Here is a 25,318-nt window from a genome sequence, read left to right on the forward strand (position 1 = left end):
TTCCCATCAGACAACAAAGAAGGTCTATATGACCTGTGTGTCCTGTTACATAATCAGCTGTCCTGAGTTACTAGCAAAACAAGTGTGGGAATATGCAGACTGTTCTGTCACATGTAAAGGCTTGTACAAGTTAAAACTCTGTTCACAGTTGGACCTAATTCTACTTCTCTTCGTTGTTTAATAACTGACTGTTACATATGAGAGTCATACATTTCAAAATGTTCAGTTGGAGTTTTTCCTAACATTGACTGTCTTAGCTCATATCATTGTGTATAGTAGAGACACAAGCAACATTTCAATTTAACAAGTGGAGTAACATGTGTCATCAGCAGTCATTTCCTCAAGAATTGGATGCTTACGCTGTAGACTCAATGGAGTCAAGTTTTCCCATTTTGTTTTTATAAAATCAGAAAACTACTACAGATGCATCACGGAAAGCATTGATTTCTAACATTAGTGTTTCTATTCTTGTTAGCAAGAAACCATTTTCTCTTTTATTTTGTTGCCTGGGAGATAGGATGTGGAGTAACTAAAGCAACAGTAGATCTCACAGGTTTCTTTTTTGAATAATCTGTCCTATGTGCTTTTCTTTTGAGACCGATGCTTTCCTGATCTGGAAACTATCTATGAGACTATCCTGACTTGAAACTCATATTTGCCGTTTTCCTCTTCTCTGGAAGTTGCCATACTACAACTCAGAGATACTTATGTGTACATTTGCATATATTTGGAGATACGTACTCAAAGGGAATTAAATATTTTATTTCTTTGCCAAGGGGGCTTATTTATTTATTGTTGTATTTATATTTGTGACTGAAAAGGGTTTGTGTATGCGAAAATACACAACACACACACACACACACACACATGCACGCACACACACACACACCAGTATTTGAAGAAGTAACATTTGTGAGGTGGTCAGACAGTTGCTTTTACATTGTGTAATGTTAGTCATTTTCAGGCATCAGATTTTGCATGTAGCCTGTGCCAGCTGGCTTTATGAAGAGTGGCAGGAGCCACCTGTGCTTCTGAGACCCCACGCTCTACAGCAGAGGTCTGCACACCGGGACTCATTGTTCATGTCTTACACTGTTTGTACATTTTGTAGTTATATATAAAATCAACACCTGAGTGGTATTGTTTTTCAAGGCTAATAACAAGTAACACATTACTGTTATAGCGTTCTACTGATCTGTTTAAAGTGTCAGTCATTCAATTTGGATTTATTCCAGACCTATGGAAGACATTTTTGAAAGTGTTTTGAGTATGTGTTGAAAGAAGTAGGTTTGCTATGATAAATTAGAAAACAGAATATAGCAGCAGAGTTTTGCTAGTACTGGAGCCATTTCATTTGTGTTTTGTAGTTTTATCTGTAGGTGTCTTTTAATTTGGCTACATGTTGAGTTGAGGCAAAATGTATTTCTGGTTCTGTGACATTTGACATCTGGCATACATATGTCTTCTAATTTTGATAAGACATGATTAAGTTCAATTAAGGAGCTTTTATTTACTCATACTAAAAAGCATGCATCACTTATGGCTTGCATACCACACTTTGTAAGAACTTACTTTCACAATATCTTAATCATTTCTAACCCTATATTTTTGTGTTCTAATCTTTTGAAAAATCTATGACTTGAAAAGAAATAAAAACATTTGAGTGCTAATGTTTGATTTCCTGATTCATCTATGTGTTATTACATGTAATTTTTCTTCTCTCTGTTGTCCCTTTTCTGCAAAATAATTGATAACCTGATGCTTTGAAAGATGTATGATGATGTGTTTAATGGTACCAGAAAAGTTTGTATGTTAACTACAGACTAGAGGGATATTCTCTGTAGAAGTATTCGACAGCTAGATTTTGAATTCTGATGTGCTGATAATTTGAGCTGCCTGTATGGTAAAGATGGAGTTTACTTCTCATTTACACTGTTGCTGTGTTATTTTAAGAAGCGAAAACAAATATGACTTTGGTTTCTCTGGTTCCCTTCTTCATTATGCCTCCCTGCCCCGTCTCTTTCTGCACAGGGTGGGTACTCTGCTCCCTCCTTCTCTCCTTGGCAGGGCTCCTTCCAGGGGATGCCACGGACTGTTCCACCGCACCGCAGACAGAGTGAGTCTGTGTCTCTCACTCCCATCCTGCCCTGGCTTCCCTGTCATGGTATTTCCCTTCTGCATGGCCTGCCCCTCCCCAGTACCTGCTTTTCCCTCCAGAGTAATCTGCAGGCACTTGCTACAATGAGCACTCCGTGTGGTTTGCTCTCCTAACACTTCCCTGACTGCATGCCAACAAACCTCCACTTATGGCTTCCTGAAAGCTGCCAGAAGTTAATTTCACCATAATGCTGTTGAAACATTTTCCTGGTGACCCTAGACTGGCTGACATGCATCTGTCTCTAAATAGATCTTATCAAGATTATGAAATATGTAAATAAAATATTTTTTTTTTACTGAGTTGTTTTCAAAATCTTCACAGATATGATGGACAGATGCATACTGTTTAGGGATCAGGCTTACTACACCATTGTATACTCCTTTAAATATTTCCTAATCAAAGGCTTTGATTGTGTTTAATTGCCATATAAACAAATCTTAGAATTTTTCAAGGCCTTTTTAAAACCACTAATATGTCTTTATAATTTTTTAGTTGCTTCCCAGCATAGAAGCAATGGCTTTGAAATGCATGGTTTACTAACACTTGTAATGATTCAGTTATCATCTGACCTTCCACATGTATTGACTGCTTTATATTATGTATTTAACTATTCCTGGTAAGTTGGCTGTATTTTATCTTTTTTGAAAAGTCACCCACCCCAAAATAGCTAATAGTAATGAAAAATAGGTCAGAGTTAGTTTTACACCTTCCTCATTCTTTATTCTGATTGTGAGTCCTACCATTTCCCCACTGATTTTCCTTATGTGAAATATCAAGAGTCCAAAGGGGAATTTCAATCAACTAAAAATAGTTTTATTTTTTGAAAAATTATGTCTTCATTTATCAAAATTAGAAATAAGTAACATGAATTCCAGATAAGACATGGTTTAGTTGGTGCCTCTCTTTTTCTTCTGTGCTTTTACTTCTGATGAAAAATAGAGTTTGTAGAGCTTGTGGGCTGTAACAGGTTATTCTGAAGCCAACTCTTGTATGAGAGGCAACGAGAGGGGGAATGATAGTGTGCCACCTTTATAAGCTTCCCTCTTACTTCCAGAGTAGTTGCATCCATTCCTTCTGTTTAACAATCATAGCGCACAGGGAACCATAGAGAACTGCTAATGATGAAATAGGGAATCCATTATCAGAGGATGGATTTTGAGGCTGGTAGTCAGCATTGAGAACTGCTTGACAGACTTGTACTAGATCAGCCCGCTTGCCTCTGTGCTCATTGTAGCCCCATCATCTCTCTGCTAGCTGCAGTATGGAATTGAAGTAAGGTTAATTATCCTGTATGCAAATGGAGCTGGAGGGGTGTTTGTCTTGTTTTTGTTTTTGTTTTTATGTCTCTGGAACTATCCTACTTGTTAATTTCTTAACTGGTATAGCTTTAGAGTTTCCTTATCCTTTCCTCTAGCCATTGGCCTTCTGTTGGCACCTGCTTCTTCCTTTTCCTCCTGGGTTCAGTGTTTTCGGTTTCTGATTGTGTGCTACAGCAGTGTGGTCAAGACTGACCTCTGATTTTCCTAGACCAAACCCCTTTCTGCATCCCTAGATTAGGAAAAAATAAGGATTACTTGTCTGATTTGGCTCTGCTAGCTGCTTGGGAATGGGTAGGTTATGTCTTGCTTTAGGAATTCTCATGAGATCCGTGTTGAGCCATAGCTACAGGATCATTTCCCACCCCTTTAGCATCTCTCACTGACTTTGAAAGGTTCTTATGGAAGAGAAATATGTTTTAACTACTGTGTTATCTGAGAGTCACCCCTTTGGAGAACCAGTACTGTATGCTAACAAAGCTATTGCTCTACTGTGTGTGTGTGGGGGGGGTGGTGAGGGAGAAGGGGGGGGAGGAGAGAGAAGAAGTAAAGCTATGAAATCATAGAGTGGATCTAATGGTTTCCCAGAGAGTGTAAGAATAGATCTTACTTTTTTGTCTATACTAAACTAATATTCAACGGAGACAATGCCTATTTTTGCATTGAAGTAGTTTGCAGTCCCCAGCCCTTAGTGTTTAGAGTGGTTGATTATAACTAATAGAAGGAGTTTCTCTTTCATTGTGACGTTTAACTTACAAAGTTCTTTCTGATGCCTGCTTGATTGTACTATGTTTATCATCAAATGCAGAGGCCAGAAGTTGTGCCTGTACCTTTGGTGCCGGCAGTCTGGTTTTCATTTTAAGTTGTAAGAGTGAGTAGTAGATACTAGTAGCAGTAGACACAGTATGAAAAAATAGCCTATTCTAGACACACAGAGTGTGAAGTCATCAATTATTAGGAGTATGTAGCCTAGGGCATTCCACAATGCTGCACTGGCCGAAAGTTTTGGTAAATTTAAGAATAACTCTAGGAAATGGAGATAAGTATAGAAGTTCCTGGCTTTTACATGGCTTTCTCTGGAAATGTTGACTTGTACTTTTTATATTTTTTAATTAAAAGTGGATAGTAATATTTTCTTTCTGCTGTTTTTCTTTTGATTTCAAATAAAATTTTTATAGGCCAGTGAAAAATAATTCATTTACGTATATAGAGCCCTTTCTGCTGTGTCAGTGGAGACTTCAGTTACTGGCACTGGTTGCTCCTTCTAACGTCCACCCGCACGGGGTTGAGAATGATGAGTAACTTGCTGCAGAGTAGGAAAAATTAATAAAAGAATTACTTCTGCCAAACAGGAGGCCCTAATGACAAGTCCAAATAGTTTCTCTTGCCACACTTAGTGCTTCAAAAATTTAAGAACAATGTACTTTTCAGAATTTTCTCTTGCTCGTGCTATTTGAAAGAACTTAAGAATTCTCTGTATCTCTGTCTTCTGTGTGAAGCAAGCTAGATGGGAAGGAAAGAAAACAAACCATATAAACACATCTTCCATCTGTCCTAACAGCCCAGAAATTTCTGGATGTGTTGCTTGATGTCTTAAGACCTAGCCGATGAACATGTATTCTCCACCGTTGAGTGGAGAGTGAGATCTGACTCTCACACGAGCTCTGGTGCCCCTTTTCTGACCACGTTCCCTGGATGGGGAGGCCTGGCGGCACTCAGAGGAAGGATAGCTAGTTACCAAGGAGAGACTCGATATTCTAAGAGCATATATAGGGGGAGGAGGTCTCCCTCAATCACAGACGTGGGGGAGGGGAGAAGGGGGGAAGTGGGAGGGAGGGAAGAATGGGAAGAAATAGGGGAAGGGCTAACAATCGAGATGCAATATGAATAAATTAATAATAATAAAAAAGAGAGTAATACTAAAAAAAAATAATTATATTTACCAGAATCACATTGAAACCGTAGAGTTTATAGTTTTGTATGTTTTCTTTCTTATATATACTTCAGATAATTCTTAACAAATAATTTTGACAAGTGCTAAAAAATTTATTTTGCATCCCAGCCAGTATGTATTTATTGGATACAAATATGTATTTGTAATTCAATATATGTATACCTACATTTAAAATTCAGATAGAAGATTCTTGAATGTCCCTTTCTCTTAGGGCAGAAGAGATTCATTTTCTTGTCTAGTGGACTTAACTTTTTTCCTACGAATGTTGTTAGCAGGACTCTGAAGCTTAGCTAGGACCTGAGGAGGTGGCTCGGCAGTTAAAGTACTGAACCATGAGGACCTGAGTTCTGAACCCTAGACACCCAGGCACATATTGGTCGGCAGGGCTATAGCCTCAGAAAGAGGGGCTGGTCCCCAGAGCAAACTAATTAGTTGCAGACTAGCAATATAAAAGGGCTTGGGAGTTGATTGAGAGACTGCCACAGTGAATCAGGTGAAAAATGACCAATAAAGGTTCCTGGCACATGCAAAAACACTCACATACAAACATGCACACACCACATCCACACGTGAAAAATATGAAGAAATAAAGGAGCTTGGGAACATTTTTTACTGAAACACTTTTATCATTTTTAAGTGCTCTTTCCAGAGGATTAAAGCCATTTTCCGATAACACTTTCTTGATGTTGAAGATGAGGGGTTTTGAGCAAGAACCACTCTTCCATTCAGCCAGACAGTGCTCACTTGACTTGACCTGCTGTGCTTGCTGCTAGCCTGCTCATTTTCTTTTCTTTTTTAAGTGTTTTTGAGACAGTGTTTTTCTGTGTTTTCTAGGCTGTCCTGTACTCACTTTATAGACCAGGCTGGCTTCGAACTCACAGTGATCCTTCTCCCTCTGCCTCCCAAGTGCTGGGATTAAAGGCGTACACCACCGCGCGTGGCTTTTGTCTGCTTCTTTTCTTTTCTTTTTTCTTTTTTTTTAATAAAAGATTTATTTATTGTATTTATTGTACATGAGTGCTTTATCTGCAGAAGAGGGCATCAGATAACATTATAGATGGGTGTGAGCCACCAGGTGGTTGCTGGGAATTGAACTCAGGACCTCCAGAAGAACAGGTGGTACCCTTAACCACTGAGCCATTTCTCCATTCCCTTGCCTGCTTATTTTCAACAGCTTACTCAGTGCTTGCTTTTTCGTTATTTTTTGGCTCAAGAATTACCACCTCAGGGTTCATAGCCTTAGTCTAATATTTAAATACTTCACTTTGGACATTATTTTCAAAAAATATTTAAAAAATGTATGTATAGGTGATAAAATATAGCCATATATTTAAGAAAATTATAAAGACTGCACTGAATATATAGACATTTTTTATTCACTTGATCTGTACAGTAACTCATAGTAAGAGCTATTAATTATTCCAGTTTTATAGTCAGAAATGTCTATAAATCAGAGTGATATATAGTTTGCTCAGGTATGTAAACACATCAGAACTGCATTTCATTCTAATTCCAGAGCATCTTACAGTTTATTGTAGGTGACTTTTTCTGTAAAACTTAAAATTTCTTCTGACATACAATTTAGTGGCTCATTGTAAAGAAGCTAAAAGAACTAAAATGATTTTATATATTTCCTTCTAGTCTTTTATAAAGTCAGAACATTTTGTAGTTGTATTTTCAAATCATATAAACATTTTTCATATAGTGTAACTTGAAACCACTCTTTTTGGTGGATGACAGTGTATTATCATTTGGGAGTGATTTTTCTAGCCCACATAAATTCCTGCGGTGGATTTTATCTTCGTACACAATCCAGGGCCATCACTTGTGTAGGCAGAGTGCTGGAAAGACACCATTTACTAAATGCTCCCTGCTTAAGCAGGGTCAGTTACTGTGCATTCTCCCGCTCCAGACAAGCTGATAGATAGGTTTGGTTTACATGGTCTGATTGACTCTGAGCTGTGACTTCAGTCAGTCAACTCTGTATACATGGTTGCCTCAGCTATTGCGCTTTTATGAGCAATTAGCTTTGGGAGTGACTTTTCATAAAGATAAAATATTTTGATTGAAATGGAAACTAGGATAATTTCGTAGAAACTGAACTAAATCGATTGTACATTAAGCAGTTTTTCCTGTAATATCATATATATTTTGCAGTCAATTTCAGATGCTACCTAGTATAGTTATTGGTTGGTTAATTAGAAATGTGCACCTAACTCATGGTCTAGTAGGACTTCCCATAAACTTAGACTTGTGTTAGTTTCTGTCAGTCCCTGCAGTTGTGGCAGGTGCAGCAGTGACTGTTTTCTGTCTGTAGCTTTTTGTGACGCCTGCTCTGCTGATGGTGGGCGTGTTTCCTGTTGCTGAGGCATTGTGCTTGCAAATCCCACCCTTTTGGTTACACCGGTGGAATTGTATTATTATTAAACAATTTAGAAGTTTTCTCCAACAGTACTGTGCCTCTGCTAGGTAGATATGATAGCCTATCTAAGCGGTAGCTGGATGGAATCAGTCGATCTCAGCGACTGTGCCTCTGCAGCAAATACAGGCACTCTTAACCCCTTTGATAATTTTAAAAGCGGTTAACCAGCTGTAAACTCAAAGGGATCTATGAATTCTGTAGTTTTCAAGTAATATATTTATTAATCATATGTCCTCTTAAGTTTTCTGAGACCTGGAAGTGCCATTCTGAAATCCAGAGGACAAAAGAGTATTCCTGGCTTCCAAAAATCACTAGGAGCCGTGATTGGCCTCCTTTGAATCTTGTTACAGAGGGGCTTAGTTAAGAATCTTGTCTTAATAAATAAATAAATAAATAAATAAATAAATAAATAAATAAAATGGATCTTGTCTTCACGGTGATGTGTGGAACTTCATATGAACATCACTTCTAAGTCAAAGTTCAGCTAGTTATGCTTTAGAGGTCTTTAGTGTCATTGCAGCAATAAAAACAAACTAGCAAATACTAAATTTATTTACTTTTATAATGTGCTGTAAGTTTTTTAAATTACTAAAAATAGTTTCTACTTTTTTCTTTTTTCATAAGGGGTTATATGAGGCCTAACCTCCTTAGGTGTTTGGAATATTAATATTAAATTGTGTCAAAATTCTCTTCAGCATTATGTTTGGTAAAATTCAAGTGATTCCTCTGTGTAAGAAGTGTTACACATATTTTTCTATGGACATAAACATTTCTATTAGCTTGTAAACCACTTTAGCAAAAGGTATAATCTATCAAATATGATTTACCATGTGCAAATTACTATGTACAATAATGAGTAAAGCCTAAAAAAACTCAGGCAGAGAAGATGCCCTTGGCTGCTGCCCAGTCATGGCAATCCTCAGTGTTCTGTCTGATGCTGTTGTCCTGTCTTTCTCTTGTCTCTGCTCTCCCATTGTGCCATTGGCAAGGAGTTGAGAAGTTAGTCCACTACTTCTCTGACAAAGCGTGGTACAGTACAATTTCAGATTTTTTTCCTTTCACCTTCCCCATGGTCACTTTTTGTTTTTCTGTTTTCTCCCAGTTTGCATGGTGCATGTGAGAGCGTGCATGCATGAGATTACAGGCATGTCACAGGTGGCTCCATCTCCATCTTCCTTTTAAGTATTAAAGTGTATTCAATAATGATAAACTCATATGTAGCCCAGAAGATGACTTTAGGTATTCCATGTGTGTTATACAGTAGCAGTTTTATACTTGAATATTTCCTGTTTCCTGCTTTACAGACTGTGGAACACTTTTACTCAGGGTTTGACACTTTAGCTGCCATCTTTTTCCTAGGACCTGGAGGAGGGGAAGGATGCTTATGAAACTCAACATGATAATTTTAGAGACCTGTGGTGTGTGATGAGACAATGATGATGCAGAGCTTTCCTCGGGGTTTCTGCCAGTGAGTCACTGTAGAGCCACCTCTGTGCAGACAAGTGCTCCACAAAGGGGCGTGGGCTTGGTGTCTAATTGTTATCCTTTGTAGGTGAGAATCAACTGAGAAGCAAGTGGGAGACATTGCCTGTATGATGATATTGAAGATGCAGATTGCTTACGTACACTAAAACTTTAAGATAATCATCTGATTATGCTGTATATTATAAAAGTGTATGAATTTATAACTAATACCCAAATAACTTAACAGTAATAAGTTGTAGTGTTACATTTTAAAATCTCTGATGGTTTAAAGTTGACCTTTGCCACTTGCTGAAGTATTTGAAATTTGACCATTACTTCCTTAAACGTCAGCTTCCTCATTTACAAAAAGAAGAGGCTAATGCCATCTTCCCAGAGCCTCAGGAAAAGCAGCCGTCATGCAAACTTGGTAATGGAGCTTCTGTGCTTGTGCAGAAGGAGACCCCTGTCTTCCAGTCGGAGTATCACATTTTTCCAGAATTTGTAAATGCTAAGCATTGTGTTAAGGACTTGATAGTCATGTTGTTATTTTCAGAAACTTAATTATGAAATTCCATTTCAGGACACTGTAATCATTGCTCAATATCTCACCAATTGCAAGGAATAGATCCAAAAATCAAGCTAACAACAGTCTTATCAAGGCTAAATGAGTCAATACAACATTTGACTGGCCGCATCACAGAGCCATCTGATAACTCCTTGAAAATTTTAATATATTTCTTATGTTCTAACTCGAGTTCTTCTGTTTGTGATGGAAGTAAAGTAATCTTAGCCTTGGTATCATAGACACACAAGGCTATTCTTGATTGAAAACTCATAACTGTGACTAATTTATTGAACTGCTTTTGAACCTAGAAACTTCATGTTCTGTAGCGACTAATATGTTTTCATGTGATGAAGATATGGGCTGCTCCACCAGACCCAGTTACAGAAGAGCCATACCTTGAACTGACTATGCTTATCCTCTCTAGTTACTATAGGGGATATGTGTCAGGAAGCCCTGTGCTAAGTGGTTTGCATGCATAATCATACTGTTACAGGGAAATAGCCGCATGTCTGCTGAATCAGTTTTCCCAGCCTCGTGAGCCAGAAATGCCCATACAAGTTAAAACAAACAGAAACAAAAACACTTGATCACTAAGTGTAGGTCATTATAAAAGATACTTTTGTTCAAGTTAATATGTAATTAACATTAAGCATTTTAAGAGAAGCAGGCTTAGTTTTCTATTATCCAGATTTATTTGTCCATTAGTTTTTAGAGTTTGATTTTTATTTAATCAATAATGATCTATTATTGACCTGACCAGTCATCTTTGCTATTTTATGGCCAATTGAGCTATTCTTAAATATGTAGCTAATAATTTACTTGCTCATTTTTATAGCAAGCATTTTTTTTGGTACTTTGAAAATAAATGGTTCATTTTCAAAAATAAACATTTAGTCCATCAGAATTGAGAACCTTCATAAACATTACAATGAAATGATATAAGACAAATATACAAAATATGTTATTGAGCAAGCATGTTTTTAACCACCACTGTGCAACAAATACTAGGAATGCTGACTAGTATGGAAAATGAATTGTGATAGCACTTGCTCGAGGAGCCTCGTGGCCTCTCACTATTCTTGCAAACAGTCCAAATAGGCACCCGAGGTTATCGCTAAACATGACCATCAAGTCTTTGCACAATTCCCCAGTAGTGCCTATTGCTGACATTGTCCTTGACACATATAACCATTTAATGTGAGAATTTGTAGAGTCTGTAGAATGAGCAGAATTTGCAGAACGGTAATGTTTAGTTATTTAAAACTGTGCAAGTGACTCTTGCACTTGCAGAGTCCAGTTAGAGGCACTGGACATCAGTCTACATTTCAGAGCGTTCTTAACAAACTCTCTACAAGTCCCAAGAATAGAGTAGTGCACCTCACTCATCTGTGACTACAGATGCCTGAGCCCTCCAATAGTGCTTGGGTTTCTGTTGCCTTATGTTAGGAGTCTGGTGAGCTGCTAAGGCCATGAAATGCATGGGCTAGTTGGCATTTTTCCAGAGACCTTGCCCAGACACTGTGAGCTTCCCTTTCACATCTGTTTGTCCCGTCCCCCTGCCCCACAGTATGCTGATGTTGCAGTTAAGACTTTACTTAAGCTGCTGGCATAGCTCACTTGGCTGCGGGTAGCTCACTGCTGACTGTTTGACTTAGAGTTTCTTCACCTCATCGAGCTTCTCACTGTTTCTACCACAGTGAGGTCCTGAAGCGCTCTCGATCCTCTGATCTTTGCCTAACGTTCTCTCAGCATGTAGGTTACCAAGTTAGCTTGGCAAGTGCCTGCTGGTACCAGCCGGGCCTCTTCTCCCAGCAGTGCTGCCTCTACACTGTTGTGACATCTAAGTGACAGAACATGGTGGGTTTTGTTAGTCATGGCCACAAACCAGTCCACATCTCAGAATTCTCTCCCTTCTGGCAATTCCTGCTTACCCTTTAAAACCTCGGTCCAGATCGTTTGGACATTTTCAGTGTTTTGTCTCCAGTCAGGCTTTTGTTTTCATTTTGGTCACATGTGGTTAGAAGCAGCTCCCCCCCCCCCCCATTTATTTGCCTGACCTCCTTAAGCTGCTCCGTCGAGCACAGGGACTGCGAGGGCCCACCTCCAGTTTTCCTCACTCCTCATGGTGTACATTCAATAGACGTACATGTTTGGTAGCAGTTAGGGGTGGCTTGTAGTTTGTTAGTAGGATCTCTCCCACGCTTGTCTCCTTAGACCTCACAGCAGAGCAGTTTCCCCTCTTCCTTGAAGCAGACCTTTTCTCTTCATAATAGTGGAATTGCCAAATTCTAGTTACAAACATAGGGCATTCATTTTAGGACTAGGGAAATTATATTGCTAAAACTATTTTTTTCATGAAGTATAAAATTCACATTATTTACCTACTAGAAATCACTGATTTGTTTCTAACTAGGTAATAATTTAGACTTCATTTATATAACTATTTAGTCTTATTTCCTCAGAGAGAGACTCAACGTGGTATATTCTTAGAAACTTTGTGAGTTTCTACTTGGCAGGCTTGTAATGGAGCTCTGCTAGGTCAATACTCTGCTCTGTCTCCATGTGGCTCTATAGGGGACAGGGAGTGGGAGCGATCAGTCATGCGGATGGATATCTCAGGTCCAGTGGCCTTTTCTGGAAGACTGGCTCTCTGATGACCTTGACTTGATAGGAAATTTTTACAGACCAGTAGCACCTTTTTGTTCCTTGGGTAATAAATATTACAAAAAAATAAATATATAAAAAAAAAGACATTTAAAAATTGTGACTGATATTTTCAGTTCTTAAATTGCTTTAAAGCCTTTTAAATTGGTATGAGAAAACTTTATTCTGTTTAGAGGTGAAAAGAGAAACAAGTGCCCTGTGCTTGGCTGTTAGTGCTGCCCTTTTCCACGCCCCTACCTTTGGTAGGTTTTGACTTCCTCAGTGTAACTCTGCTCAGTCATTCTGTTAAGTCTTTTTGACATTTGTGATTACTTTTAAGTGCTCACTAGGAAAGACAAATCTACTGAATTACTTACTAATGATATTTTAGTACCTCTCATATTGGAGGAATTTTATTCATCTCTGTGGTTATAGATTGTGGAAATACGCCACTGTCTTCTGAAGTAGTTAGTTTTAGGCAGGAGTTGAGCTAGCTTTATATTAAATTACTGTGAGAGTTACTGTTAAAATGTATTTCTCTGTACAGATTAATTTTGGTTATTGTTTTGCCTTTTAAATATGTTTTTTCCCTTTGGGAATTTAATATATATGTACAATATGGTTTGATCATTTTAGTTTTTCAAGACAGGGTTCCTCTGTGTAGCCTTGGCTGTCTTGGACTCATTTTGTTGACCAGACTGGCCTCGAACTCTGCCTCTGCCTGCCTCTGCCTCCCGAGTGCTGGAATTAAAGGCGTGTGCCACCACGCCCGCCCGACTGGTTTGATTATTCTTATCCTCTCAGTTCCCCTAACTCCTCCCAGATCTACCTCCACCTCTCCATCCCCTCCCAACTTTACATTCTTTTTAAAGAGTAAAAATAACCTATCAAATCCAGTGTGTATAGCCCACATTCTTCCTGATTAACCTGCGGGGGGGGGGGGGGGCAACACTCTTAAAGAAAACTGCAACTCTCCCTTAGAAAGCTCCTCACGAGTTGGAGCCTGTAGGCCCCTCCTTCCTCCATACTGGAGTGTTGACTGGCACAATGTTCCTAGCCACCCCCAATTCCCCCCCCCCCCCCCCGACTTTTAAAGTGCTGGCAACCTTCAGCCATCCCTCCTGAGTGGTGATCCTTTTCTCAGTTGCCACTCTCATCTGTCACTGCCGACCCTGGCAGCCACCGCCATTGATGACCAAGGAGGAAGAGAACACAATGAATGTGGTCAGATAGGTCCATCTCTGCGGCAGGAGATGTGAAAGATGCTATTTAGGTTTCTTTGTAGATTAGCAGAATTAAAAAATATTAGTTAAAGGTGATATTAAAAGTCACATTGGGGGTTTAGCTCAGTGGTAGAGTGCTTGCCTAGCAAGCACAAGGCTCTGGGTTCGGTTCTTGGCTCTGGGGGAAAAAAGAGATAAATTTCACATTTCAAGCCCAAACTTTTTGACATTTTAGCCCAGGTTATTAAATAGAAAATATATATGTCGGAGAGGAAATAAATAATGGTCACTGATTGTTTTAACTGATCCATGTGTTAGTTTGTAACTTTAAAAAAAAGACAAAACAAAAAACTAGATAGCCAAAAACAAAGGAAGTCACAGGTTCTGTTTAGTTTGTAAAGGTACTGTCACAAGGCTGCTCGGCCTTGACAACTTGGCTACTGTGCTTTGGTTCCAGTTCCAGGTGGTTGCATCTCTCTGCCCTCTCAGCTGTCATTACAAGACTGTTGGGTTGCTGGGGCTCTAAGGATTCAACTTAGTGCTCTTGGTAATTCTTGAAAGAGACGCAACACTTGGCAACATGTGTAAAAATGAACTTTAAAGTGCATAATAGCTGGAGAAACGACGCAGTGGTTAGAGCTCTGAATGCTCTTGCGTAAGATCAGGGTTCAGTTTCCAGCAACCACTTGTTCACCTTACAACCATCTGTAATTTTAGTTCCAGGGGGTCTGATGCCGTATTTTAGCCTCCAAGGACACCAGGGACACACGTGGTGCGTGTATACATAAGCATGCAGCAGAGTGATAATGCATCAAGTAAAATGGGTCATATTTTGAAGGTCGCTATTAGATGTGAGTCCCACTTAAGGAAATTAAGTCAAAGTACTAATGAAAATTTCCTCTGGATCTCTAGTAGATAAGGTTGAAAATAAAACATCTAATGATGCAGGGATTTTTTTTCTTTTTTTTTTTAGTAAATACTTAAAGCCTTTCTTTTGTCCCATTTAATTTTGGAACTTGTTCAGTGTTTGCTGCCTGTATCATTTTTGTTTGCATTATCATTATGTGTCATGAGTTTGCTTGGATATTGCAGTTCATCCCTTACTTTTAAAAAATCACATGTCTTCCATATTAAACTATGATAAGTGGAAGTTTTGCTCAATTGGAAATAAGGTTGCATTAATTCTGGGTAAATTTCTAATATAAATTGTTGGTAATTTTTTGTAAAAATTTTAACAGCCTCAAGTACTACAGCCTTCCAGCAGCCTTCCCAGACGTACAGACCACGCCCAGGGAAAACTAATAAAGCCACAACATATCGAGGCCCACAGTGAATATGCAGTCCAAGGTATGTGTCAGGGCGGTGCACATCCCGACGAAGGCTTTGCACAGGGCCTGCCGCAAGAGAAGAGCTATGACTTGGAAGAGCGTCCTTCGTCGCTGAGCCCACAGTTGACAGCGGATGTGGAGAAGGACATGGCTTCTGAAATGAGCCCGAGCATGACTGTGAATGCTCAAGAGCCTTATCATTTGGCAAAGAATCAAACTAGTGACATGCAGCTTGTAAAGACTCCTCCTCAGACAGCTTCCCAGTCAAGTACCGTGGACCAGACTAAGAGGGTTGAAAGAAACCAGTCTCCTCAGCCCAAGTCCTCACACCTTTTAAAGCCATCCATCTTGAGTTCTTCAGCACCTCCTCCAGATTGCTCATTAAGTAGGACTTCCACATGTAAGAAGGCATCAGTAATCACACCATGCAATTCAAAACTTCAGCTGACATCTAATCAAAACAATCTTGCAAACCATTTGAATCTGAAAACATCTAAACTTCGTCCCCCTTCTGGCTCTTTCAAACAAAAACAAATAAGCAATCCTCAGCTAGAGCCTCAAAACTTCCAGGCCAAGAGAAGCATCCCAAGGCCGTTAGCACGACCAAAAGAACTGCATAATTCACATAGCAGTTTGCATTCTGGGGAGTGTGTGGCCTCTAATCGATATTCTCGTCTTCCTAAACCAAAGATACATTAAGCGCATAGCCATCACCTGCCAATTTGTTCTTTGAAAGCAGTCTGCTCTGTAATAGCTTTATGTGCAGTTTATTACTATGTTGGAGGTTCCATTACAGCAAATCTTAAAATTAAAATGCAGAAGCTTCTACTAGTTTGGCTCTTCCATTCTATGTCCTGGTTGAATTATATACCATTTGCACATACTTGTCTCAGGTAAACACAAGTTTACTTATCCATCTCCAGAGGCCCAAGTCCCTACTCATACTATCCAGCCCCTCTCTCTGCATACCAGAAAAGTCAGAATATTCCATTTTTCAGGCAAGACATGTACATTGCTGATTTAGTCCTGTCGTGGTCTGTAATAACTGTGGTTATCGGAACTCCACCCCTTTGCTTATTCATCCTGTGACTGTGGCTGCTATTTGAACTAAAGATCCAGAGTGAGGATGAAAGATGGCTGTCCTTGAGCAGGGTTCTGGCCAGTGGTTTGTATATTTATGAGGTCTATGCAAAAGCTGTCCAATGAATAAAGAAAAGACCAGGCTTCTAATAAGGGAGTCCTTACTGATTTGCTCTCTCCTTCCTAGGATCAATGATCCAGTTCTACTGTTTCTCCACTTATCAGACAAATTTCCAGGCTGACAGTTTTCATTATCTGAAGTAAACCATTTCGGTGTCAGTATAGCACCTCTCTCTCTCTCTCTCTCTCTCTCTCTCTCTCTCTCACACACACACACACACACACACACACACACACACACACACACACTATTTGTTACTGGGGAAATTTGGAGAGCTTGAGACGCCTGTGATGAATCAGTTGTAACCTGTGTTGGTGCTAGAGTTTTGCAGGTAATTGGATTTTGAACCTTAATAACTTATAGATTCATCATATTATGTTTCCACAACACACATTGAAAATTTAAAATTAAGTCTTTATTGTAATATTTGTATTTATTGATTTTTTTGCTAATATCTGAAGACTGCAATAATAGACTTGAAATATTTGCACAAAATCTGATGGGATATAAGAGTGATTTAAAGCTTATTTTGTATAAAAAAATGAGTTAAAACAATTTGAGAAAAAAATATATAAATTTAAGACTATCATAAGTCACTTTTCTGGGTTTTCTAAGTTTCCCTTTTCTGTTTTTGTAAGTTTAAATGGCAGTTTCTTGAAAAGAAGATTTTGGGAAAATATTAAGATGTAGGCAGGAAACTGTACTTCATTAAGAGATCTTGCTCCAGATGTGCTACAGAAGGTAGCTGTGGGACCTCCAGGTAACTGTGTACAGGGACCCAACCACACCTGACCATTTCTACACTGTTGAGTCTGCCCAAATCATGTCATCTTTAGGCTAGTGAGCCATAGTTTATTTAAAAGACTTTTCAGACAGATAACTTCACAGAGTCAGCATCTGATAGCTGACTAAAATTTATCCAAAGGAATTATAGCCAAGGTAATAAACATCTATAGATTCCTTTTTAGATGTACCTAGATTACAAAGAGAAACATGGTATCAGATGCATTAGTGTAAAGGTTCAAAGTCACATTTGCTCCATTTGGGGGCAGTTAGAACCCCTCAAGTGAATTTGCCATTTGGAGATGCAGACCTGTCTCGGGTCTGGGAACAGGTGAGCACTTTAGTCAGAGGAAGAACAGAAGCTCAGGGCCCCCTGCATGTAGGCTAGATGCTATTGAGTCATCACTGCTGTGGGCAAAAGCATTTCCTGAAAGTGACCCAGGTCGGCTGCAGCTGTATGTAGGCACATCTGCTTTCCCCTTAAGGAGAATGAAAATTAATCTTATGCATCACACATAATGCTACAATCATGCTCTATTCTCTGCAATAGAAAAACACACTAATGTAGTAGTGTTTGTCTTGTTTTGTTTTTAAATCAGACACTTGTATAGACCTTTATGAAATACTTTTGCAACTTGGCCTTATCCTTAGGGGAAAGTCTAAAATTTTAAATATATTTATAACCTTCTCTCTTGTCTGAGGGAAATGTCTTTGTTGTCTGTTATATAAAAATGTTGACTAGTAATTTGTTAATTCTAATATTTGACCCACTTAAATTTTTTTCTCCCCGATGATTTTGCAGAAATGTTTATCCACCAGCTCACCCTCTCTAAATCTTTGTTGGTTCTCAGTCTTGATAGGTGATAGGCAGGCAGATATATATATATATTTTTAATTAAAAGCAAGAGCCTCGCGTATATCAGGCTGACCTCTAACTTGTAGCCAAAGATAACCTTGGATTTTTTTTTTTTAATCTCCTGCCTCTATCACCAGAGTGCTGGGACTCTAGGCATGTCCCAGCACACCTGCGTTTCTGTGGCGCTGGAGACTGAATCCAGGGCTCAGTGTGTGCTAGGCAAGCACTCTACCAAGTGAGCTACATTCCTAGCCCTCATCAGGATACCTTTGAAGCATAATGTATGCTTCAGATATGTTACCTAGGGATAATATCTAGGATGCATTCACAAACAACATAGGCTGCTAGCCTGCAGTTTTCTACAAAAGCTGCAAGAATATCATCTTGTCTGCTCCTGGTAATACCAAGTGGAAATTGAGGGCCCAGCACTGCTGAATAACCAGAGGTCATTTTCTCGCTTTGGCTTGATCTCTTGATTGCATCTGTAAATCAACTTGCTGTCAGCTGTCCTTTACAGGAAGGTAGTTCAGTCACTCTGTACAGTCAGTGAAGACAGTGGCAGTGGCTAAATTCTAAGTCTTAAGGGTGAGGTTGGTTAATTTCCATATGTATGAAAGAGAAAATAATTTGGCTTTTAGAATACATTTCGAAAAATTGGTTTTTTTTTTCTTTTTACCTAGAGTTTTGCTATGTATCCTTGAATTTGTTCAAAGAAAGCTTGGTCTAAAATGTTTACTGCCATAGGTACAGCTAAGATTTCAAGGCATCCAACAAAGGATTATAGAGCTATATCGTTTAGAAGATTTCTGCTCACTGAGACTATCTACCTGTTATTTTTCTTTTGAAGTCTCATTTCCCATTTGTGCAGTATTTTCAGGCATATTGACTGCTGTCTATGTAGATGTTAGGGAACTTACTAAGCATTTTAGTAAGCAAAAATCTGAGTATGAAAGAAAATATCAGATACGCACTTTAAATGAGCTTATTAGCTTGGAGTTGTGCCTGAAATATCAAAATGCCTCCTCTGGGTGTGGCTTTGTTTAGCTAATGCATTTCTCTGTAATCCTTGCTGTTTGAAGGTTCTGTACAGCCTCTCACAGAACCGTATCCCAGCATGCCACTTTGCCCATGGTAGCACTAAGTTTTCTTTGAGTGTCCATTGTCCATTTAAGTATTTTACTCAATGTATCAAAGACAACTTGATTGTCATAACTGTCACTCCTGAAAGGTCCTATGCCATCGATGGTGTTCCAGCTGCAGGTGCGCTGCTGGTTTGCCACCGGAGTGGCCGTGCCAGTTGCCTGAGGATGCACTTGTGAGTCAGAGGAGCTTGTACTGAAGGCCAGTAAGACTGCAGCACCATTACCATACCCTCTCCACAAGTAGCTTCTGTGTTGCTGAGTTAGCTTGGGTACTTGTGTTTGCATGCTTCTGCACACATCTGAAAACGAAGTATAGCCGTAGTAGAAATACGTGGGGTCTTCCTTGTAGATCGCCTAATCCTGTGCTTGAGTTCCACTTTCTGTTGGTCCCTTTTAAGTTTCTGCTGCAGCCATTGGAGAGGATACATTTGGATAGATGATTATGAGGGTTTTATAAGTATGTAATGGATTGGTGACTGTGTCTTCACCTTGTTAAGTGAACGTTGCCCCCTTTCTTTTTGGTAGAGCATTGCCACAATGAGTAATGCTGGCCTTGAGGACTTGGTCACGACTAACTCAAACCAGAAACAGTATCTGCAGTGTTGTTTCCCCCATTGGTTTTACAATCCAGTTCAGAGTACATAATGGATATTAGAATTTGCCTGTAAAATGAATTATGGAAACCAGATGTAAAGTCTTTCCTGAAAGTGTTGGCTTAGTAAATTAAAAAAAAATAAAGTTCATAATTATGAAGATGTACTTGTCTCTCTACAGCTTTTTTTTCTCTTATATCATTTCCCCACTAACATATAAGGTATTGTGATTTTTTAAGTTCTGAGTTTTCACTTACAAGCTCCCCTCCACACAGTTATACTCCAAGCCATGATACCTGGGAATTCCAGGACTGAGCACTAGTTTCACATCTTCACTGATTGCAACAGGCTAGAGCTTTGCTTTCTATTTAAATAAATTATCTGCTTTAAGAGAATATTAGGATGGATTATGAATATCTGAAGAAACTACCTCAGTTACAAAGCTGTGCAAGGGAAACAATGTCATTTTAATTTTCAATCATTTTTAAACAGTCCATACACAAAATACCTTCCATCAGAAACTTGTTTAATAAAATTTTGCATACAAATATGGAATATATAATTTTAATTTGCTAATCAGATATGGGATGAGAAATTGATACAGGGGTCATACCATTGTATTGATCCAAAGTGGAGATTTATATGCGTATGGGTGTATGTGCATAAGTTTATATTTGTATATCCTAGAAAGAGTTCGGGGAAACTTAATTAGTAATGAAGTTTGACAGTGGCATTTGCCACACCAGACAGTGTTGCCTCTCTCAACTTTCAGGCTGTCTGACTTACTAGTGAGTACAGGCTTTCAGTGACTCAAATCTCTCATTCAGCTGAGTGTGATCACTTCACGACCTTCTCTTACACTGTTGGTTCTTCTATATTTCCATTATAAAAATAGTCTTTTCCCACAGAGAAGACAGTCAAGCAGAAGTTAGGAATCCTGTCTTCGGTTGCCCGGGTTTGAGGTGAGGTGGTGGAGTGGCTCCGCAGGCTGCTGTGTGCTCAGGGGACTGAGTAGGTCTCCTGCCTAGAGCTGAAGGCCTGTTCAGTTTCAGCTTTCCTACCATTCGCTTCAGGAACAGCAGCCCACCCTTACCTGATGTGACTCCTATGCAGCGTCATTTCATCCTGTGCTTTAACTTCCAGGCACTGTTTATTTTGGGTATCTTGCTTTCATTGTCCTTTGAAAAGAGGGATACATATGTGCATACATACATGTGTATATACATCCACATATTTATAAATTTATAAGGGAAAATATGTTTTAACTCACTTTGAAAAGGGATATATTATCTATAAAAGGGATATATATTTACATATGTATTTATGTATGTATATATATATATTTTTTTTCAATAATTCTCTAGCCACATAATACCCTGCTGGTAGTGGTGGCACACGCTGGTAAGATTTGCTGAAGGGGGCTGAGGCAGGAGGATCATGAATTCGAGGCCAGCCGGGCTACACACACACACACACACACACACACACACACACACACACACACACACACACACACACACTAATACCCTGCTTTCTACTATAAATCCTTAGAATGTGGCATTGAGGTATCTCAACCCTCCTAAACTACCTCACACCAGAAATCTCATTGCTGAAGGTCTTGCTGTGGCATTCACATCTGTGCCCATACCTTCCTCTCCCTCATTCTCTTATTCAGACACAACCTGGACATTTTGAAGACCTTCCCATGCATTCTCCAGGTGAATCTCTGGGGAGAGGCTTAGGTTACCCAAAGAGTCTTTTCTTCACTTGTGGGTCATCCCCTTCAGGCCCCTCTCTTAATGTCTGTTCTTTGTAAAAATGGTAAAAGGAACTTCCTCACGAGCTCTTGTTTGCTTCCTAAGCTATAAACCTGGAACTGCTGCTTCCCAGATCCTAAAACATGAACTGTTAATTTACTCCGTCACTTTGGGGCTGAAAATGACTATATAAAATGTTTTCTATGGCATAATCCATCTCAGGTGTCAGTCACCACAGTGAAAAAAACACTAGGCACTCTTACTGTTGCCTGGCCTGCCGGGTCTTGGGGGAGGTCCAGCAGCCCAAATGCTGCGGCACAGACAGAACCCGCACTCAAATGGACGTTACAGTGTTCCAGGCCACAGAGTGACTCACTTTGAAATAAATGCTGCTTCCAAAAATAAGACTTGCACTTGGCATTTTTAAAATGATGAACAAAAATAAGATCAACATACGCAACTAATCTGAACATTTTGCAAGCATGTTGGTTCACAGTAGTTTTAAATTATAGGAAATTATAGGAAGCTAAGTTTCCACAATAAATTGTAGCTGGCAGTTTGTACATACATGACAAAGGTAAGTCCAGTGTAAATGTGAGTTGCACTGACGAAGTTAATAGTCTGTGATGGATTATTACTGTAACTCATGTGTTGGATTTTGTTACTGAGATGTGCACATGAGACTGTCAGAGTCCTGGTGCTGTGGGCTGCCTTGGATAGTGCCAGGGCTGGACAGAGCCCAGGTGCTTAAGAAAAGAGTTGGGCTAGTTGTGGGTACCCTGTGCAGCTTGTACCTTGGTGGTCTGCATGTTCTTATGAGAGCTTGGCTTGGGCAGTAGGAGAACCTTTCAGATCTCCTAGAATTTCACAGTGGAAGCCCAGGAAACCATGATTCTAACATGTTAGAATGATGTAAAATATCACAGCACAAAACAACTATGGAAGTACAAAGAGCCAACAAAGCGTGTCATTGACCCTGGCCACCTGTCTGAGACGCACAGTGCTGTAATGTTCTGCTTATGACACACCTTTGGATCCAAGGAATGCTGGTGTGGGAAGCCTGAAACAACCCGCATCTCAAGAGAATGACTAATTTGCACACACAAAATAATTCCACAGCCAGGCAATGGTCTTAAATATTTACCAGAATATTCATATTATGGTCACAATATTAAATACTGGTATTATAGCAATTCATAAGCAAGATAAGAGATAGAAGCTCATGCATTGCAGTCTCGTGCATAGGCTTATAAATACTTGTATAAAACTAACAATAATGGTGGTACAACTTAAGATATTTTTCCTTTGTATCTTTATAAGGTACATTTACTTTTATTGTGAGATTCCTTTTTCAGAGAAAAGCTTGTGTGCGTTTTTTAAAAATAAGGTCCTTTCTCTAGACATCAAATCTCTCAAGCAGAGCTAACTATCTGTCTCTTTATAACTTCTTGTGATAGGGTTGCATTTTAAGCTAAAGGCCCGTCTGCCTGGCTTCAGAACTAGCACTGTAGCTCATGCATTCACGCCTTCTTTCACTCAGGTTGTTGTGGTTGAGAATGTATGTCAGAGACAATTCAACTATTAATGACAGACTTTGTTCTTCTCAAAGTTGGCTAATTTGTTCCCTTGGCGCATACCAGCTGTGTGTGAGGAGATTCACCCTACTTTACATGAGCCCCCACTCTGGGTTCTACAGGTTAAATGTCCTTATTTACTCATCACTAGTTCTGTCCACACCCTCCCAAATAGGAGTGCCATAGATGAAAATCTACTCTGAACAATGATTTCCTGGATCCCACTGCAAGAGGACTGTTCGCTATAAGGTCCTGGCTTTCACTGAGTTACCTTCATTTTCATGCCTGGAAGGACAGAATGCGTATACACATGGATGTGTTTTTAAACAATGGTTGGATGTGCTAGGCACTGGAACAGGCCGAATAGGGGCAGGGGCCTTGCTTGGCTCACAACTCCCTTTGATTGAAGACTTGAGGCTTCCGTGGCTTTGTTCACTAATGGCTGCCACCTCCCAGGCATGAATGCGCTGAAGGACAGGCCACCGAAATCTGCTGCTTGGTCTTGAGCCAAGGAGGGAGAGCCCAAACGTTTACGATCTTTATTTAGGTCAACCAGAGTGAGTCAGTCTAGCACTCAGCGGCACAGTGCTTCTTGGAGCTTGCCTTTAAAGGAACCGGCTTCCTGACTGCATACTTTGAGCAAGGCAAGCTACAGTGCTACAATCAAAGCCACTATTGACCTACTTTGCACAGAGGAATACAATTCTTAGACTGGCACAAGTTTTCCCGTTACCCCATCTACACTCACTGGCCAGCAGCCAGTCTCACCAATATCTCTCTAATATCTAGTAAGTACAACTGAAGTTATGCCGGTATTTTTTTTTTTTTTCTGCCTGAGGAAAAAAAAAATGGACTCCGTGCCCCCTTTCTTTTGGAACAGGCTCTTGTTCTGTCACTCGACATTTAGAGATTAAATGCGACAAATTCAAATGTCAGAGATACACACCCTGCCCGTGTGCATTCACTGTCTTGGTCTTTGCTTGGCCTGATGCGGACAAGAGATGTCTACAGGGCCAAGCGCATGCACAAGGATGTGCACAGCAGCTCTGGAGCTAAGAAAATGACCAAGACAAGCTCTGTCTCCACTCTGCTGCCTGAAGACAAAGAAGACAACGCTAGCACTCTTGGTGCTTTCCAGCTGTGTGGTCGAGGCCGTCTCCAGCCTTTGTGGAGTCGCACTAGGTCAGAGGAATCTGCTCAGCCCCCCTCAGTACTTTATACTGTACATGGTATATATTATTTGAGAATTAGGCATCTTTCAAACAAGGCATCATTGCCTGGGCCCATCCTCCTCCCCAGACGTACTGGTGAGAAGATAAATCATCTCCATGAGGTTGGTTTCCAAAGGTGTCTTCTCAGTTTCTAATTTCGTTTTGTCCCTCAGCTGAGACAGTCAGTCCTATACATATACAAGTTTCTTATCAACATCTCAAAAAAATATGCAGGGGTAGTTGGGCATGGTAGTGGTGCACGCCTTCAATCCCAGCACTTGAGGAGGCAGAGGCAGGAGGCTCTCTGTGAGTTAGAAGTCAGAGGCCAACCTGGTCTATAAAGGGAGTTCAGGCTGGCCAAAGCTACACAGAGAAACCCTGTCTCACACTCCCCCCCCCAATATATATCCCAGGGACCATTATGACTTTATTGAACTTGTACAGACTTTATGTATGAATCTAACAAATATTTGCATATGATTCACAACATAGTGCACACTTAAGTTATCTAGGAGTCACAAAGTACATGAGGGGAGGGGCTTAGGTTATATGTAAGCAGTATGCAGCTTTGTTTAGGAATTTGAGAACCCACGTATTTGGGAATCAAGAACCCTAGAACCAGTTTCTCTCAGACATCAAAGATAAATGTACTTTATTGATTTATATTATACATATATAATTTACCCAATCCAAGCATATAGTTAAGAAAATCTAGTGAGTTTATCAACTATATAGCTCTCATTATAAATTCATTTTATAATTTATTATTACTCTATAAAGACTCGTATTTATTAATGCCTACTCCTTCCTGTCAGATACCACAAATTTCTATCTTGTGTTTATGTACTTTCTTCTGTATTTTTGTATAAATAGCATCATACAGGATGTAGTATCTTATGTTAGACTTATTCCATTTAGCAAGTCATAACACACGTCAGTTCATTTCTTTTTTTTTTACTAAATAGTATTCCATTGTACAGGCATATAAAATGTGCCTACCCATTCACCAGCTGATACATATTTACTTATTTTCCTCTTGGGGCAACTGTGAATAGAGAGGCCAGTGACATCCAGGATTAGACCTTCATACAATGTATTGTCCTTTCTCTTGGGTATATGCCTATGAGT

At 39.6% G+C, this 25,318-nt stretch overlaps 1 protein-coding gene across 6 annotated transcripts in view; it reads left to right on the forward strand.

Moving 5' to 3' along the window:
• The window catches only part of CCSER2 (coiled-coil serine rich protein 2), a 108,992-nt gene extending 89,180 nt beyond the window's left edge, over positions 1–19,812 (forward strand). For 4 of the 6 annotated variants that reach the window (XM_084796800.1, XM_084796803.1, XM_084796804.1 and 1 more), the window contains one exon: positions 14,984–19,812. In XM_084796800.1, coding sequence (XP_084652926.1) covers positions 14,984–15,772 — 789 coding nt within the window. In that variant the 3' untranslated portion in view covers positions 15,773–19,812. Of the gene's footprint in view, positions 1–2,031; positions 2,117–8,839; positions 8,880–14,983 lie in introns of all 6 variants that reach the window. The other 2 variants (XM_084796801.1, XM_084796802.1) reach the window with 2 other exon arrangements.
• Positions 19,813–25,318: the final 5,506 nt, after the last annotated feature.

This window comes from Acomys minous, assembly GCF_964271855.1.
Source record: "Acomys minous genome assembly, chromosome: 9".
Taxonomy (NCBI): Eukaryota; Metazoa; Chordata; class Mammalia; order Rodentia; family Muridae; genus Acomys; species Acomys minous.